Source organism: Lissotriton helveticus, chromosome 8, assembly GCF_964261635.1.
Source record: "Lissotriton helveticus chromosome 8, aLisHel1.1, whole genome shotgun sequence".
In the NCBI taxonomy this organism is placed as follows: Eukaryota; Metazoa; Chordata; class Amphibia; order Caudata; family Salamandridae; genus Lissotriton; species Lissotriton helveticus.
The window spans coordinates 1483373328-1483387875 of NC_136069.1; the positions used below are offsets into that span (position 1 = coordinate 1483373328).

At 44.6% G+C, this 14548-nt stretch overlaps 1 protein-coding gene across 1 annotated transcript in view; it reads right to left on the minus strand.

The window, feature by feature from the left end:
• LOC144772019 (N-acetylated-alpha-linked acidic dipeptidase 2-like) overlaps positions 1-14548 on the minus strand; it is a 283318-nt gene that overhangs the window by 158500 nt on the left and 110270 nt on the right. The window contains exon 6 of the mRNA XM_078656233.1: positions 4716-4801. Coding sequence (XP_078512359.1) covers positions 4716-4801 — 86 coding nt within the window. The remainder of the gene's footprint in view (positions 1-4715; positions 4802-14548) is intronic.

The following is a 14548-nucleotide window of genomic DNA, read 5'->3' on the forward strand; positions in this document are numbered from 1 at the left end:
ACTGGATATGCCAAAACTTAACCGGGTGTTGCGTCTCAGTCCCACATGGGTGGAGAAGGTGGTTATGTTGCGTGACGCTTCGTCAAGAACTAATTGATGGTAACCGGATCGTAGGTCAAGTTTGGAGAACCAACACGCTCCCGCCATTTCTCCAATGAGATCGTCAATAGTGGGGGTGATGTGCCGTTCACCCTTTATGGCGGCGTTCGGGAGGCGCATATCAACGCATATGCGTACTGCTCCAGGCTTCTTGGGTTTGCGGGTGATTACGATGGGTGACACCCAGGGCGTGGGACCCGTCACTTGTTCAATTATCCCGGCAGCCTCCAGTTTCTTCAGCTCTTGTTCCACTTGAGGCCTCAAATGGAAAGCAATCCCCTGATGCCGCAGGGCAACAGGTTGGACAGTGGGGTCCATATGCAGGCGTACTTCTTTCCCCTTGAATCTTCCAATCCCTTCGAAAACTTCGGCAAACTCCTCAAGGAGATGTTGTATGGATTCTTGATGCATACTGAAGGAGAAAGATACTATTCCCAGGTCCTCAGCAGCCCGGCACCCCAGGAGCATACCTTGACCATCCTCGGTGACGTATACGTTGGTCTGCACTCTCCTGTTTCCCATGGGTCACTGCTGTTTTAAAACGCCCCAGGATTTTCAGCGGAGTGTCCTGCCCATATGCGAACACCACTATTGCGGAGGAGTGAAGCGGGGGTGCGGGTCGCAGCGTACGGTAGAGGGTGGCCACCATGATGTTGATGGTAGCCCCAGTATCAACCACCGCTGTGATCTCTTGATCCCCCACTTGAAGGTGACATTGGGGCAGGGTTGCGGTCCCGATCATGTGTACTTTGTGCACTACCTTCTCTTCCTCTTCAGCATCGTCCATATCACTTGACGATTTGTCACCCTCCGTCACCGCATTGACCTTTTGTCGTGGTTTGTGGTATTTCTTGACTCTGCACACCTTTTCAAATTGGTTAAAGTGCCCACAGCCTGAGCATCTTTTTCCTTTAGCGGGGCAGTCAGCAGATGGATGTGGTGTTCCACCACAGTATCCACAGGTAGTGGCGGGCACCGTTGCGGCACTGCGCGGGCCTTTCCTGTTCCCTTTCGGTGCCGGCTTGGTGGTGACCGCATTGACAGGTTCTGCCTTTACTGGTGCTTGGAGGGCCGCCTCCATATGGGCCGCCAGAGCCTTGGATAGCTCTTTGGTGCGTCCAAGAATCAGGATCTCTGCCAGAGGTTTTCCAGATTCCTCAAGGATCCATTCCCTAAGTTTGGCCGAAGCGCAGCCTTGTATGATCTGTCCTCTGATCTCTTCCATTACGTCCTGGAACCCGCACGTTGATGCCAGGTTTTTTAGCCGCGCATGGTAAGTGTCCAGGGACTCCTCCGGAAGTTGCCGGTCCTGATGAAAGATAAATCTCTCATAGTCCTGATTGGCCATTGGCTCGAAGTGAGCATTTAGGGCATTTATCAGGGTGTGGTGGTTTTTAGGTGTCGCTTCCACAATTGTTTTGGCAATGTTATGAATATGTTTTCCTCCCAGATGGAGCAGCATCGCTCTCTTCTGCTCTTTATGCACCTTAGTGGCTTCGAAGAAGATCAGTAGTCTGTCAACCCAATCTTTTCATTTGGGCGCAAGAGATGACGGCGATCCTTCTACTATGAAGGGCTCTATTGGAGGTATTTGCGACATGGCGTGTGAGTACGCGCGCTTTCAGTGGAACTGCCTTTCTGCCCTGCTCCTCTAGGCGGGACGGATAACTAGTCTCCTGCGATGGACCTGATTCCATTCTGGACTGGTGCGGCGTCCCACAGTAGCTGCAGCCCCTGTCGGCAATGGCGCTGCGATTGTCGGTTGCGACAAGGTGTGGCGCTATGCTCTGGTGATGGGTTGTGTATTTATTTTATTTTGATCCAGCCCTGCTGCAGAATGTAGTTCTAGATGATATAGCCAGGGTGGCACACTCTCCTGCCAGGCATAGCTCTGTGATCTTCTCCCCCACCACGTGGCCGGTGAACTCCTCTCCTGATGCGTGAGGAAACGCAGGGGGCGGGGCCGACTCGCGGCCTACTCACAGGTCCCTCGCCGAGGCCGCTGTGCATGTAGCGCAGGAGGCAGCTTCTCTCGCGCGTGCGTCTCCCCGCTCCAGGCCGGTGCTCGGCCGAAGGAGAGGAGGCGGGGCGCGCGGACCAGCAAGGCACCACACCGGGTACCGGAGAGACGTCGGGAGGAGGCATGGGGCTGCGCCGATGACCAGCGGCACCCCACACGCAGCAGCCTCACCTTCGGGCCGCACCGGGCCGTTGCACAGGGGACACAGGACTCCGTGGCCCACAGGAGCAGAGAACGACACACCCGGGCCGCCCCATGCTCCAACCAGATGGCGCGAGCGCCGTGAGCTCTAACACACTCTCGCAGCCACCACCACACGAGGGCACGCCGACCCTCGTCGCCAGTGTTGTGTCGGGGTGTTAGCACCGACACTCATTTAATGGAGGGGACATGAAGGTAAAAGGGCTGGGGCCTAGTGCTTAAAGAACCACAGGAGCCTGAGTGATAATCAACTGCAGGTGGTCGTCTCCGTCGCCAACAGGCTGACGTGAGCACGCCCCTGACCTTTTATTTGCTTTTAGGTCATGTGCATACATCACGACGCAACTCTGTCATCACGTATCGCGACATTACACCTAGCACTCCACTCCACAGCGGCTGTGAATTTTAAAGTAAGTCACCCCTCTCGTTGTGTTCTACTATTTAAATATATATATATAGGAGTCCCAGAGCCTGTTTTGCAGAAGGGCTAACGTTTACTGACCCCAGACTAGTTGGTGTTACATACAGTCCGGTCACCGGATGCACGTATGTGAATACTGACATTGCAATGCCAGTCTGTCACAGCCTGTTCCTGTTCTAGTCCGCAGACAAAAAGCAGAACTCGTTAAAGCAGGAACAGGCTGCAAACAATGCTCTCCATGGTGGAGCAAACTGCTCCAAGCAATCACTTGGGAGGCAGAGAGTCATGTAGAGTCAGAAGAATGGAATTGTTGCTGTAAAACTCCTCCCTGAAATTCAACCACCCTGCATGCCAATAGCCATCCTTGTGATGCACCTCTGCAGCTTTGAGATATGATTTAGGGTTAGACTGGTGGTATTATCCTAGGATGCGGCGCTTCAGGGGACTGTACACCTTAATATGTTTCTAGTCTATCTTGGGAACGGTGCTAAAGGAGAAGAGAACCACACTTACTCTTCTAACATAGGCTAAGCCTAAACAACATTTGAACACTCCTTAGCACACGTTACAGTATTCAGCATGAATTTCACATGTGTATTCCACTCATACATAGGTTATGCGAAAAGAATTGTGCGAGGTCCTTGTAAGTCAGGTTTGTTCAGCAGGTGTTGTTTTTTATTTCGATCGATGTCACAGCCAACACGTGTTTCGTCAGTAGGGGATGTAACCCTTGACTTTTTCAAGGCTGTTAAGTGAAAAAAGAGTAATGGTTTTGTGACACTCTTGGTTCAGTCTGAACAAATTACCCACCACCGTATGTCAATGTAACATAAAGTAATGTACAAGAACAATTTGTTCAGACTGAACCAAGAGTGTCACAAAACCATTACTCTTTTTTCACTTAACAGCCTTGAAAAAGTCAAGGGTTACATCCCCTACTGACGAAACACGTGTTGGCTGTGACATCGATCGAAATAAAAAACAACACCTGCTGAACAAACCTGACTTACAAGGACCTCGCACAATTCTTTTCGCATAACCTATGTATGAGTGGAATACACATGTGAAATTCATGCTGAATACTGTAACGTGTGCTAAGGAGTGTTCAAAAGCTTTGAGATATGATCAACAATTCAGAAGTTATAAGTCATAATAATACAAAAGCGAAATCAGATACTGTGCTCTGAACCCTTGATTCAGTAAAGTGAAAGGAAGTGCATGATAAGGCCAGTTTTTTACAGACCATTTGCGTAACTTCTGGCTAGAGGACAGAATGTCAGAGGAGCTCCCTCATTCACACAATTGCAGATATTGATCTGCAGGGGTTTGTGATGGATACCAGAGAAAAGCAAAATTCGAGGATGCCTCCACGGGGGACAAGTTAGTGATACGAGCAATGATCAACACTTTCAGCCTCCCCGAGGCTACCTGGAAGTAAAAGCATGTACATATGGAGTTGGCTTGGTGCAAGGAGATGGCATGTAGATGATCAATTACTTTAATGTTCGGCAGAGCATTTTCATTTTTACATTGCTCTCAAGGGTAGACTGACCATTATTAATTAAAAAGAGCAAATGCCAAGTGGGTTTGGCTGTCTGAAAGACTTTGGGTTCCGACTCCCCTGCTGGTCCTTAAACTATGGGCCTGATTTAGAGTTCGGCAGACGGGTTACTTCGCCACAAATGTGATGAATATCCCATTTGCCGTATCACAAGTGCATTATATCCAATGGCACTTGGCTATCCTGTATGCTGTATTACAAGTGGCATTGGATATAATACGGTGAATGTGATATCCATCACTTTTGTGACGGAGTAACCCATCTGCGGAACTCTAAATCAGGCACTATATAGTAATATAAAAGTCAAAGGCCAACCCTGTGTAATACAATTTACAGGCCAACCTTGCAACATTCAGTGGTTGCACATACCTGCCTGTGTCAGGACAACTCTGGGAGAATGAAGTGCAACTGACCTGGCTCTACAGATCCTCTGATTGTACCAATTACGTTATAGATCCTGGTTACTGGGTTGTTGGTGTAGACATGCATTTTGACCTTTCTAAAAAAGAAGCGGGAAAAGACAAAGTTATGGCTTGCATAAATCAAAGGGGAGTAAGACATTTGATTAGGTAGCTCAGGGTATCAAGGTCTAACACTGAAAAGTCAATTATATTTAAAATTATACGAATCAACTAAAAGGAGAAATGATTGCTCCAAAAATACAATATATATCCATATATATTCAAAGTCATAACTTAAATTGATTTACTTAAGTATGTGCTGCTTCAAACAGTTTATACTGCCAGTCTGCTGGGAATCTAAGTTCATCTGGAAATGTAAGACCTTTTTTAGTAATCCTGCTCAATTCCTGGTAACTAGCTGCTTATGTGCTTTAACATTGAGACATGAGAGTGACATTTATGTGCTAGTTATATATCCTCAACTAAACTACAGCATTTCATGAAAGCGTATCATTGCTTGAGGTGTTCGTTTAGATGGGACAGCTTAGTTCAGTACTCACAATACAGATCAGATGTAAACTGATATTTATCCATCCAAGACCAAAACAAACACATGCAAAGCCAGTGGGTCTCGCCTGTGACAATGCACTGCAGACTACTGGCTTTGCCAATTAATGTTTTTGTTTTGTATCCAAATGATGAAGTGTGTGAGCATGTATGGCAACCATCATGGAATAGTTTTTCTTAAAGCTTAAGAAAAGGCATTTCAAGATGGCTACCTTGCATACACACATATGGTGACCATTTGGATTTTTTTAGTTTTAAAAGCACACCTAGATGACAGCTGTGTGCACACTCATGTATGTGCAATGGCCATCATGAAATGTGAGTTGAATGTAAATTAGAAAGCATTTCAAGGTGGCAATTGTGTGCCTGACTGGCATTCATTTTGAAATTGAAGGAAACGCATTCAAAGATGGTCACTCACTGATGCAGCAGCAGGAGGCAGATGGAGAAAATGGCAAGGGTCTCTTAGCGGGGATAAGGGCTACATTTTGAATAAAGTAGGAAGGGCAAGGAAAGAATGTAAAGCACGGACGACAAGTAAAGACAGAGAGCGGGAGGCGATGCAATCCATGACATCAGCAGTGGACAGATACTAGTCATCCAATCAAAACATGATGAGACTGAAATTCTTCTTGGGTGTGACGAACACAAGAATAAGAAAGGGAACCATCAAATCAGGAGGAGAGAACTGAGACAGACAAGGGAAGGCGGCAAATTATGAGCAAGGAGCAGATATACAGCCCACTCTATGTCTATGTAGGATACAAAAGGTTGACAATGAAAATCTAAATCGGTTTATAAACGAGGCCTGAAAATGGCTAAACACTCAAAAAAGAATTAACAAGAAAATAATTTAGTTAATATATTTGCTGGATGTGAGTTAAGTACAGCTTACAGCCAACACCTAAAAAGACAGAAAATAACCCCCCCTCAGGTGGCACTTGCGATCTTTATAACATCACACATTACATTATCTGAAACATGAAATTCAACATTACATTATTTGTATACATTAAAGGATATTTCTAATCATTACAAACTTACAAAATCACACTTATACATTTATAAAATGGGAAAAACCAGTATACACTACCCACTATATACTTTTACAGTGTTAAACAAGGATTAATGCATGATGACACTTCAGTAGCATGCTTATAAAGCAATACATCTTCCCACCAATATGGCATGCTTTGGATAAAGATTCATAACCTGAAAAGAAATTGTGCACTCACCAATTACCTGCATTCCCCCCTTAACTAGCTTAATGACTGAGTCATTCATTATCTCAAATACTGTGTTAATGAGAGCGCTCGCCAACTTTCAAACAAGGCGGCGACTGGGAGTTAAGTTCAACTAAATACATTAATATGTCACAACTTGTGTTATAATCAAAACCAGATTTTTCAAAATGTTACAAATATAGTAATACAGAAAGGTGGTTAGACAACAATATTTATGTCGCACTTACTAGATATTAGAAAACTGACATCAAATTACTGAAATTGGACAACAATTAATCAAATGTATGTCATAGGAAAGAGCAGGGGTCGAACAGGTTTTCAAGTCAACTTGACTAATGCATCAAGTAGGGCAGTAACAACTTAAACACACCCAATTCCGACTATGAAGAGTCTCTGGTAAAGTGGCATATTTGCCTGATTTAGTGTTTTCTACATACAGTACAGCTCTCCTTGCTTAAATGCTGAAAGTTTTTTTTATAACCTTTATTTATCTTTTAAAGTCACAATAGGTATACAATTACAAACCCTGCGGTGAGATGGGATCCACAGGAAAGTGCAAAATGTGTAGGTAGTACATTATCACTATTGCATTACCAGTTATCTTGTGTCAAAAAGCTTGTCATTAAAATATCGGAGATATCAGCTCAAATCCTCCTCAGTTGTACATTCACTTGCATCCGAGACATGTTGACCACTTAGATTTGGATCAGGGTTTAACAACAAATTGTATAACTCCCTCTACGTCCCAAGATCCTCTTCTAATCTTTCTCCCCCCCTACATGTGGGCCTCCTCGGCCAGCGTCCACTCACGCACATCCCTTACCCTTACATCTACTGTGGGAGTAAGCTTTCCCATTCATGTTACTGATACCCTGCGCTTTGCTTAAACCAGGAAGAGTTGCAAGAGTTTATAAGCCATCTTGCTCTTCTTGGGTTTTGTAATATGTCAAAAGTAAGCAGTGTAGTGGTGTTGTATCCTCCCGAAAGCCTGGACCCCCTTTCAATAATTTCACCACCGAGTCCAGAATTGGATACACCTCAGGGCATCCCCATGCTAGATGCAAAAATTCCGCCCTTTCTACGCTCCACGAGGGCACGCATCTGAGCAGTCCATGTCGATACAGTGCAGTCTCATTGGGGTCATAAATGTGTGGTGTAAGTAGTAAAAATGTATCAACTTGAAGCACTCATTGCAAGATACAGTATGTGTGAGTGTATTTATTGCTTTCCACTACTTCTCGCTTAGGGTTTCCGGCATATCCCTGTCCCATGTTTCCTGAGCTCTCGGTGGAGGACCCACTCTGTCGACCCTTATGGCATCATAAAGGAGAGAGTTAAGTCGACGCCAAGAACCACAAGTGAGCATTTTATCCAGAAGTTGTGTCGTCGGCAGGTCATTGAAATATGTAAGCCATGTCACCCTAACCAAGTCCAAGAGTCCGGTATACTGTAGATATTGGCCCTGACACAGTCCAGAACACTCAAAGGCCTGCTCATAAAAGATGAAAGTTGCGTTTGGAAACAAGTAAGCTAGTACCTGACAACCCCTCTCCCTCCATGGCTGGAATAACAATGTCCATCATTTTCCGCAATGGGGCAAGAATCAATTTAGAAAGTTCCAGGTGAAACAGTGCGTGCCTTAGTATTAGTTCTACAAACAACTGATATATGCTTGCAGTCTGTTTGACCACATAGGGCACGTCGCCTGAAGTGCCCGCACCCACCATTAGTGCCGCTTGGAGCCTGTCTGACTGGACTCACCCCATCAGTAGTCTTCTTTTCCCAGTTGTCTCCCTCATCCAGCCACTGGGTCACATGATGTGAGCTGCATAGTAATACAAATCCAAACTGGGGGCTTTCAGTCGCCCTCCTCATACAGCCGGGTTAAAGTGTTCAAGGCAACTCTACTGCGACGGCCAGCCCAGTATAGGGATACCACTACTGAGTTCAATTGCTTGAACACTCGCATGGGGATAATGCACAATTAGTTTTGGAGCACGTACGGACAATGCGGTAGAACCACCATCTTAGACACCACCAGTCTGCCAATGAGGGAGAGAGGCAGAGTGTTCCAGAAGGTCACTGATCCCTTTAGTGCTTTGATCACCCTATTCATATTGAGGTGTAGCAATTGTGAGTCCTCAAGTGCCATCTGTCTACCCTGGTATCAGAAATGCCCCCTCTCCCATCGCAATTCAAGACTCGGAAGTCGCTTTAGTGGCAAACAGACAATCCACCCAGTGGGAAGAGCTGGAACTTATGCTTGTTTGGATGCAATCAGGAGTAGTCTCTGAAGTCTTTTTGGAGATGCAATAGCCTGGGTATTGCATCGCGAGGGGAAGTGATATAGAACAGGGCATTGTCAGCATATAATGATATCACTTGCGATCTCCCCCTGTATGTATGCCCCACTGTTCAAGTTCCTTTCGAGCCCAAACTGCCAGACGTTTAATGGACAGCGCGAAGAGCAGAGGCGACAATGGGCAGCCCTGACTCATGCCTCTCCCCAATATCCAAATCTTTGACTGGCCCACGCCCACTCGTACCCGTGCACTCGGTTCAGTATAAAGGAGTTTGACCCATTGGCAAAATCGGGTGCTGAATCCCATTGCCTACCTGTAAATATTCCCCAGTCAACTGTATCAAAAGCTTTCTCTGGCTCTACGGCCACTAGTGCCAGTTTCCCATCCCTGCGTTGTACCTCGTGCATGATGTGCTAGTCGCCTTATTATCATGCCTGTGTTATGGCCGGGTGTGAACCCACATTGATCCTCATGTATCAGGTGAGGCATATGTGGGGCCAATCGTTTTGCCAGCGCTTTGCACAGTATTTTAAAATCCGTGTTGATCAGGGTTAGTGGGCGATATGCCGCCGGATCTTGACCGGCACCCCCGAGCTTCAAGAGAATGCACATCTCCCCTTCTTGCATAATTGGGGACAGAAGTCCTCGCTCATATTCCTCCTCATAAACCTGCAATAGGGGTTGCGCCAGCTTCTCCAAGTAGGTCTGGTAAAATTCAGATGGGAACCCATCTCCCATCGGTGTCTTGGCCCTGGGCAGCTCCCGCAGCACCTCGAATATCTCCTCCACTGTGAGTCGTGCATCTAGATCCTTCTGTCCCGCCAGCTGGAGGTGTGTCAGTGCCAATCTCCTTAAGAACGGGACATAACAGTCTGCCAGGGCGAAATTCCGAAAGTTAATCCACTTCTACCTGCCTGAAAGTCAAAATTCTACTATATGTGGTACATCTGCCTGACTTATGCCGACTTGGCCTCCAAAATGTATTCAAAGTAGTCCATATATTGTAACTCTTCCACGCTAAATCTCCCATTGAGCATTTAGAAAATGTAGAAAATCCAACTAAAAAGTGTCTTTCAAAACAGGCTTCTTCAGGTTTAGTTTTTTGCTGACATGCTATGGTCAGTGAGTACTCAAAATATAAAACCATAAGAAAAAATGATCACTAAAGGCTAACACAAGTGTTTTTTATTATTACTGCTGAATGAGATGTTAACTTCTTGACAATGTGTATGAAAGTCAAATCCTACACTCTATTCTAACATATGCTGTTGACCACATACCAAGCAGCTATTTCAATGTTGGTGAACACCTCAAAAGCTATATCCTCCTAGGATCCTACAAAACATCAGCCATCTTATTAGTTCGCAGTTATCTAGTATGTTTAATCAGATGCTTTCACGAGGACGTTTCCCTACCATGTGGGAACAGGCCTGTATAATGCCGCTTCTAAAAAAAAAACTTGAACATAATGGACCCGGCCAATTACTGTACCATTGCAAGACTCCCTCTTCCTGCGAAAATTATTGAGAAAATAATAAATGTTGAATTCTACACTTTTATTGCAGACAATCAAATCCTACACCAGAGTCAGTTTGGATTCAGAGCGAGTCATAGCACTGAGACGGCTCTGATAAAGACCACGAAGGAAATTCGCACTGTGCTGGACGGCAGAGAGTCGGCAGCTCTGATTCTGCTCAACCTATGCGCACCGTTTGATACCGTGGACCATACACTTCTGGTTCAACGATTAAAAGCCAAAGGCATAAAAGGAAAGGCCCTTTCCCTTTTAACGTTGTTTTTATCAGATAGAACCCAAACAGTACACCTGGGCGATTTTAAGTCAGCACCTTTTGTCTTGCCTTTTGGGGTACCGCTGGGCTCCTCATTGAGCCCTACACTTTTTAACATTTATGTTTCCGAACTCACTCCTCTGATTAGAACTTTTGACCTAATCCCTACTTCCTATGCCGACGACATGACATGACATGGTTGGTAATTTCAACAGTGGACAAGGAAATTAATTATTCCCTCAAACTACATGACTGTATGATCACCCTGAGCAACTAGATGAGTAGGCACTGCTTTAAGTTGAACTCAAGCAAAACTGAGGTGGTGTTGCTTGGAAACTTTCTTCCACCGTGGTTGCCAGCTTGGTGGCCAGACACCCTTGGCCCCCCCTCCCACACCAGTAGCCAAAGCAAAATGTTGTACATAGCTTGTTTATTATCTGTTCTCTTCCTTGCCAATCAACCTTCTAGATTGTTTATACAGTTCTCCCCATGACGCTACTGCTGGTTCTACTCTGTGGCATTTAGTGCTTGGCCAGATGGGCGACGGTCCTGTTACTTCTGCTATGCTGCAATAAACTACTTAACTACCACCTACCTGTATCCAGAGCCTTCATTCTACTATACAACATTTGGCGACTTGGTGATGGGAGTATCTGGCCATTTCGTATTTGCAGCAAGAGAAGCATTTTGAGAGAACAGAGATCCGTTCCCCAACGAATCCACGAAGAAAAAGGACGGCGTCTAGATCTGCGAGCTCTCCGGTACTAGGGACTTCGAGCAGCGTTGAGAAACAGCAGCCGAAATTTGATTATTTCACATTTCTCCGCTTTTTCTCCCCTGTGGACGTTGGATGATGACATCATTGGCCGATCGCGTGAAACTAACAGTGAGTTCACAGCGCGACATAGAGCGCGAGTAGCAGCGTGACCAGAACATTGGTTCCCATGGCTACGAGACACGCGAGAAGTATTAGACGTCATCCAATCATCGTCAGGAGCTGAATGCCGTGCGCTTGAGACGTGAGGTTAATAGCGTGACCTCCGTGACGCATGACGCTAGCGGCCATTTTGGACTCAAAATTTCACATTGTCGTCAGCAGTCGGTAGCTAATGAAAATAAAAGCTGTCAGTGGTTCGTTAACTCTCCAGAGGTGATTTCCAGAGGTGATTTCCAGATTACAGGTTACATCTTGAAAACTATTCTAACAAGTAAGCATATATTCTGATCAAAGTGATAGCGCATTATTGCTTCAATATCAACCTTCAAAGTGCAAAGCATACTAGTGTTTGGCACTTATTTTGTTTTTATTAATCCAGTTACTCGAAGACAATACACATTAACAACTCTAAAAAAGGAGTATAATTATGGCACAATCTATTAATGTTGCCCTTCCTCCACAATTTTTAAATGAACCCGGCAACCCTTCGACTGCCTGGGAAGACTGGATTATAATGTTTAATAATTATATTGAAGCCCTAGACGGAGAAGACTTTTCACCCAAAAGAAAAAAGGCGCTTTTGATGACCACTTTGGGAAAAGAAGGACAGTGTCTTTTTAAATATTTGCCACAAGTACTGTCCTCTACCTCTCAACCATTGGATGAGTTTAAAGAAGCTATTGCGAGACTTGAGAATAGGTTTGGGAAGGAAGAAAATCTGGTTCTTCAACGTTACAGATTTTACAAGAACAAACAGCTGGAGGGAGAAAGTGTAGACGATTTTGTTGCTCGCTTACGTGAGCTGTCAGTCAAATGTAACTTTGGTCAAATGGCTGATGAACACATAAGGGATCAATTAATTGTACAAGCTAATAATAGAAAGATTCAAGAACGTTTATGGGCTGCCAAAAATCCTACTCTTAAAGTAGCAATTGAATTAGCTAAGGTGGTTGAGGAGAGTGAAAAATGCATAAAGGAGCTACAAAAAAGTAGTGTAGATTATAAAATTGCAGAAATATCACATAAAGTTGTTAATAGTGATATCAGTGATGATGAAGCAGCTGCTGTGGCTATTGTGAGAAAGAAGGGCTATGTGTTACAGAAGAAAAATATGCCTCAACAGTCATTCAATAGGCCCCAGTTGCAATCTGTTAACAGATCCCAAGCTAAGATGTGTTCTAGATGTGGGAGTTATTCACATACGTCTGAAGTAAAATTCTGTTTTGCTAATAATAAGGAGTGTTTACGTTGTGGTAAGATAGGTCACTTTGCGAAAATGTGCAAAAACAGATCCAGTCCGAGAGTTACTGTTGTGAGTGAATATGGTGATCTAAAACGAGATGTTAACAAGCTTCTGGTTTTATGCGATACTGTATGTAATTGTGCTGAAAGGAGAGAACGCATTCCCAAAGCTAATTTTGGGATTGATGACAAATGTGTCAGTTTAATGGTAGACACTGGTTCCAAGTGGACTATTATTCCTTCATCCATGCTGAAGGAAGTGTGGGGAAACAAATGTTTGGATGCATGTGACATTTTTCCTTCTGGTTACCAGGGTGAGAAAATTGATCTTCTTGGTTACTTCGAAGGGAGAATTATTTTTAAAAACAGATCTACCTGGGGTAAGATCTATGTATCAGTAGATGGTCCCGCCATTTTAGGACGTTCCCACCAATATGATTTACATAGTATTGTTAATCCTAGAGCTGATGAACCTGTTTTAGTTATTGATGATAGTTCTATTGATGACATTCTTGCTAACCACAATCTTGTTTTCAGAGATGAATTGGGAGAACTGCAAGGCTACTCTCATAGGATACTGTTAAAAGAGGGCAGTATTCCTGTACAGCACAAAGCTAGGAGGGTTCCTTTTGCTCTACGTGATGAAGTTAAGACTGTCCTAGAAGAGATGCTTCAGGGTGGCATTATCGAACCAATAGAGGCCTCTCCATGGGTTTCACCTGTGGTCATTTCACAGAAACCTGACAACAAAATTAGGTTCTGTGTAGACCTACGCTCTTTGAATAAATGTGTGGTGGCTGACGTTTTTCCATTACCAAACATTAGTGAATTAGTTTCCACACTCAAGGGGGCAAAGTTCTTCAGCAAATTAGACCTTAAACACGCATATCATCAGATTCGCTTGGATGATAGTTCAAAACATCTTACGGCTTTCATTACAGGTGAAGGAACTTTTCAATTTACTAGATTACCATTCGGTCTTATTTCCGCTGCTAGTGTGTTTCAGCGAATGGTCACCGAGGTGTTCAAAGGGTTGGATAAAGTAATTTTCTTCCAGGACGATATTCTCGTCTTTGGAGACACCTTGGAGGAACATAACAGTGTATTACAGAATGTTCTGTGTAGAATTATTGATGCTGGTCTCACGTTACGCCGTGAGAAATGTGCATTCTTGGTTAAAGAAGTTGAGTATTTAGGTTTCTGTCTCTCTGCGGATGGCATCAGGCCCAAAAAGAATCTATTGGAAGCCATTGAGTTAGCTCCCTCCCCAGCTGATAAAGAACAGCTCAGGTCCTTCATGGGACTAGTCGAGTTCTATTCAAAATTTGTAAAGGATTTCTCTGCAAAGACAGCTCCATTAAGGTCTTTGTTAAAAAAGGGTGTAAAATTTTCATGGTCGAGCGAGCAAGAGTCATGCTTTTGTAACATCAAGTCCGAACTTAAGTCTGCCAAGGTCCTTACCCCTTTTGACATTAGGCGGTCATCTGTCTTAATGGTAGACGCGAGTGGGATTGGTCTTGGTGTAGTACTTCTTCAGAAATATACTGGAACTGAGAAAACTATAGCCTTCGCATCTAGGCCATTGACTGTATCTGAAGTCAACTATTCTGTCATTGAACGGGAGGCTCTTGCAGCTGCATGGGGTGTAAACTATTTCAGAACATATTTGTGGGGCTCACGTTTCGTTCTTCGCACAGATCACAAACCCCTGGTTAATGTCTTGGCGCCTGGTGGGACGGGCAAAGGTTCGCCCAGGTTGGCC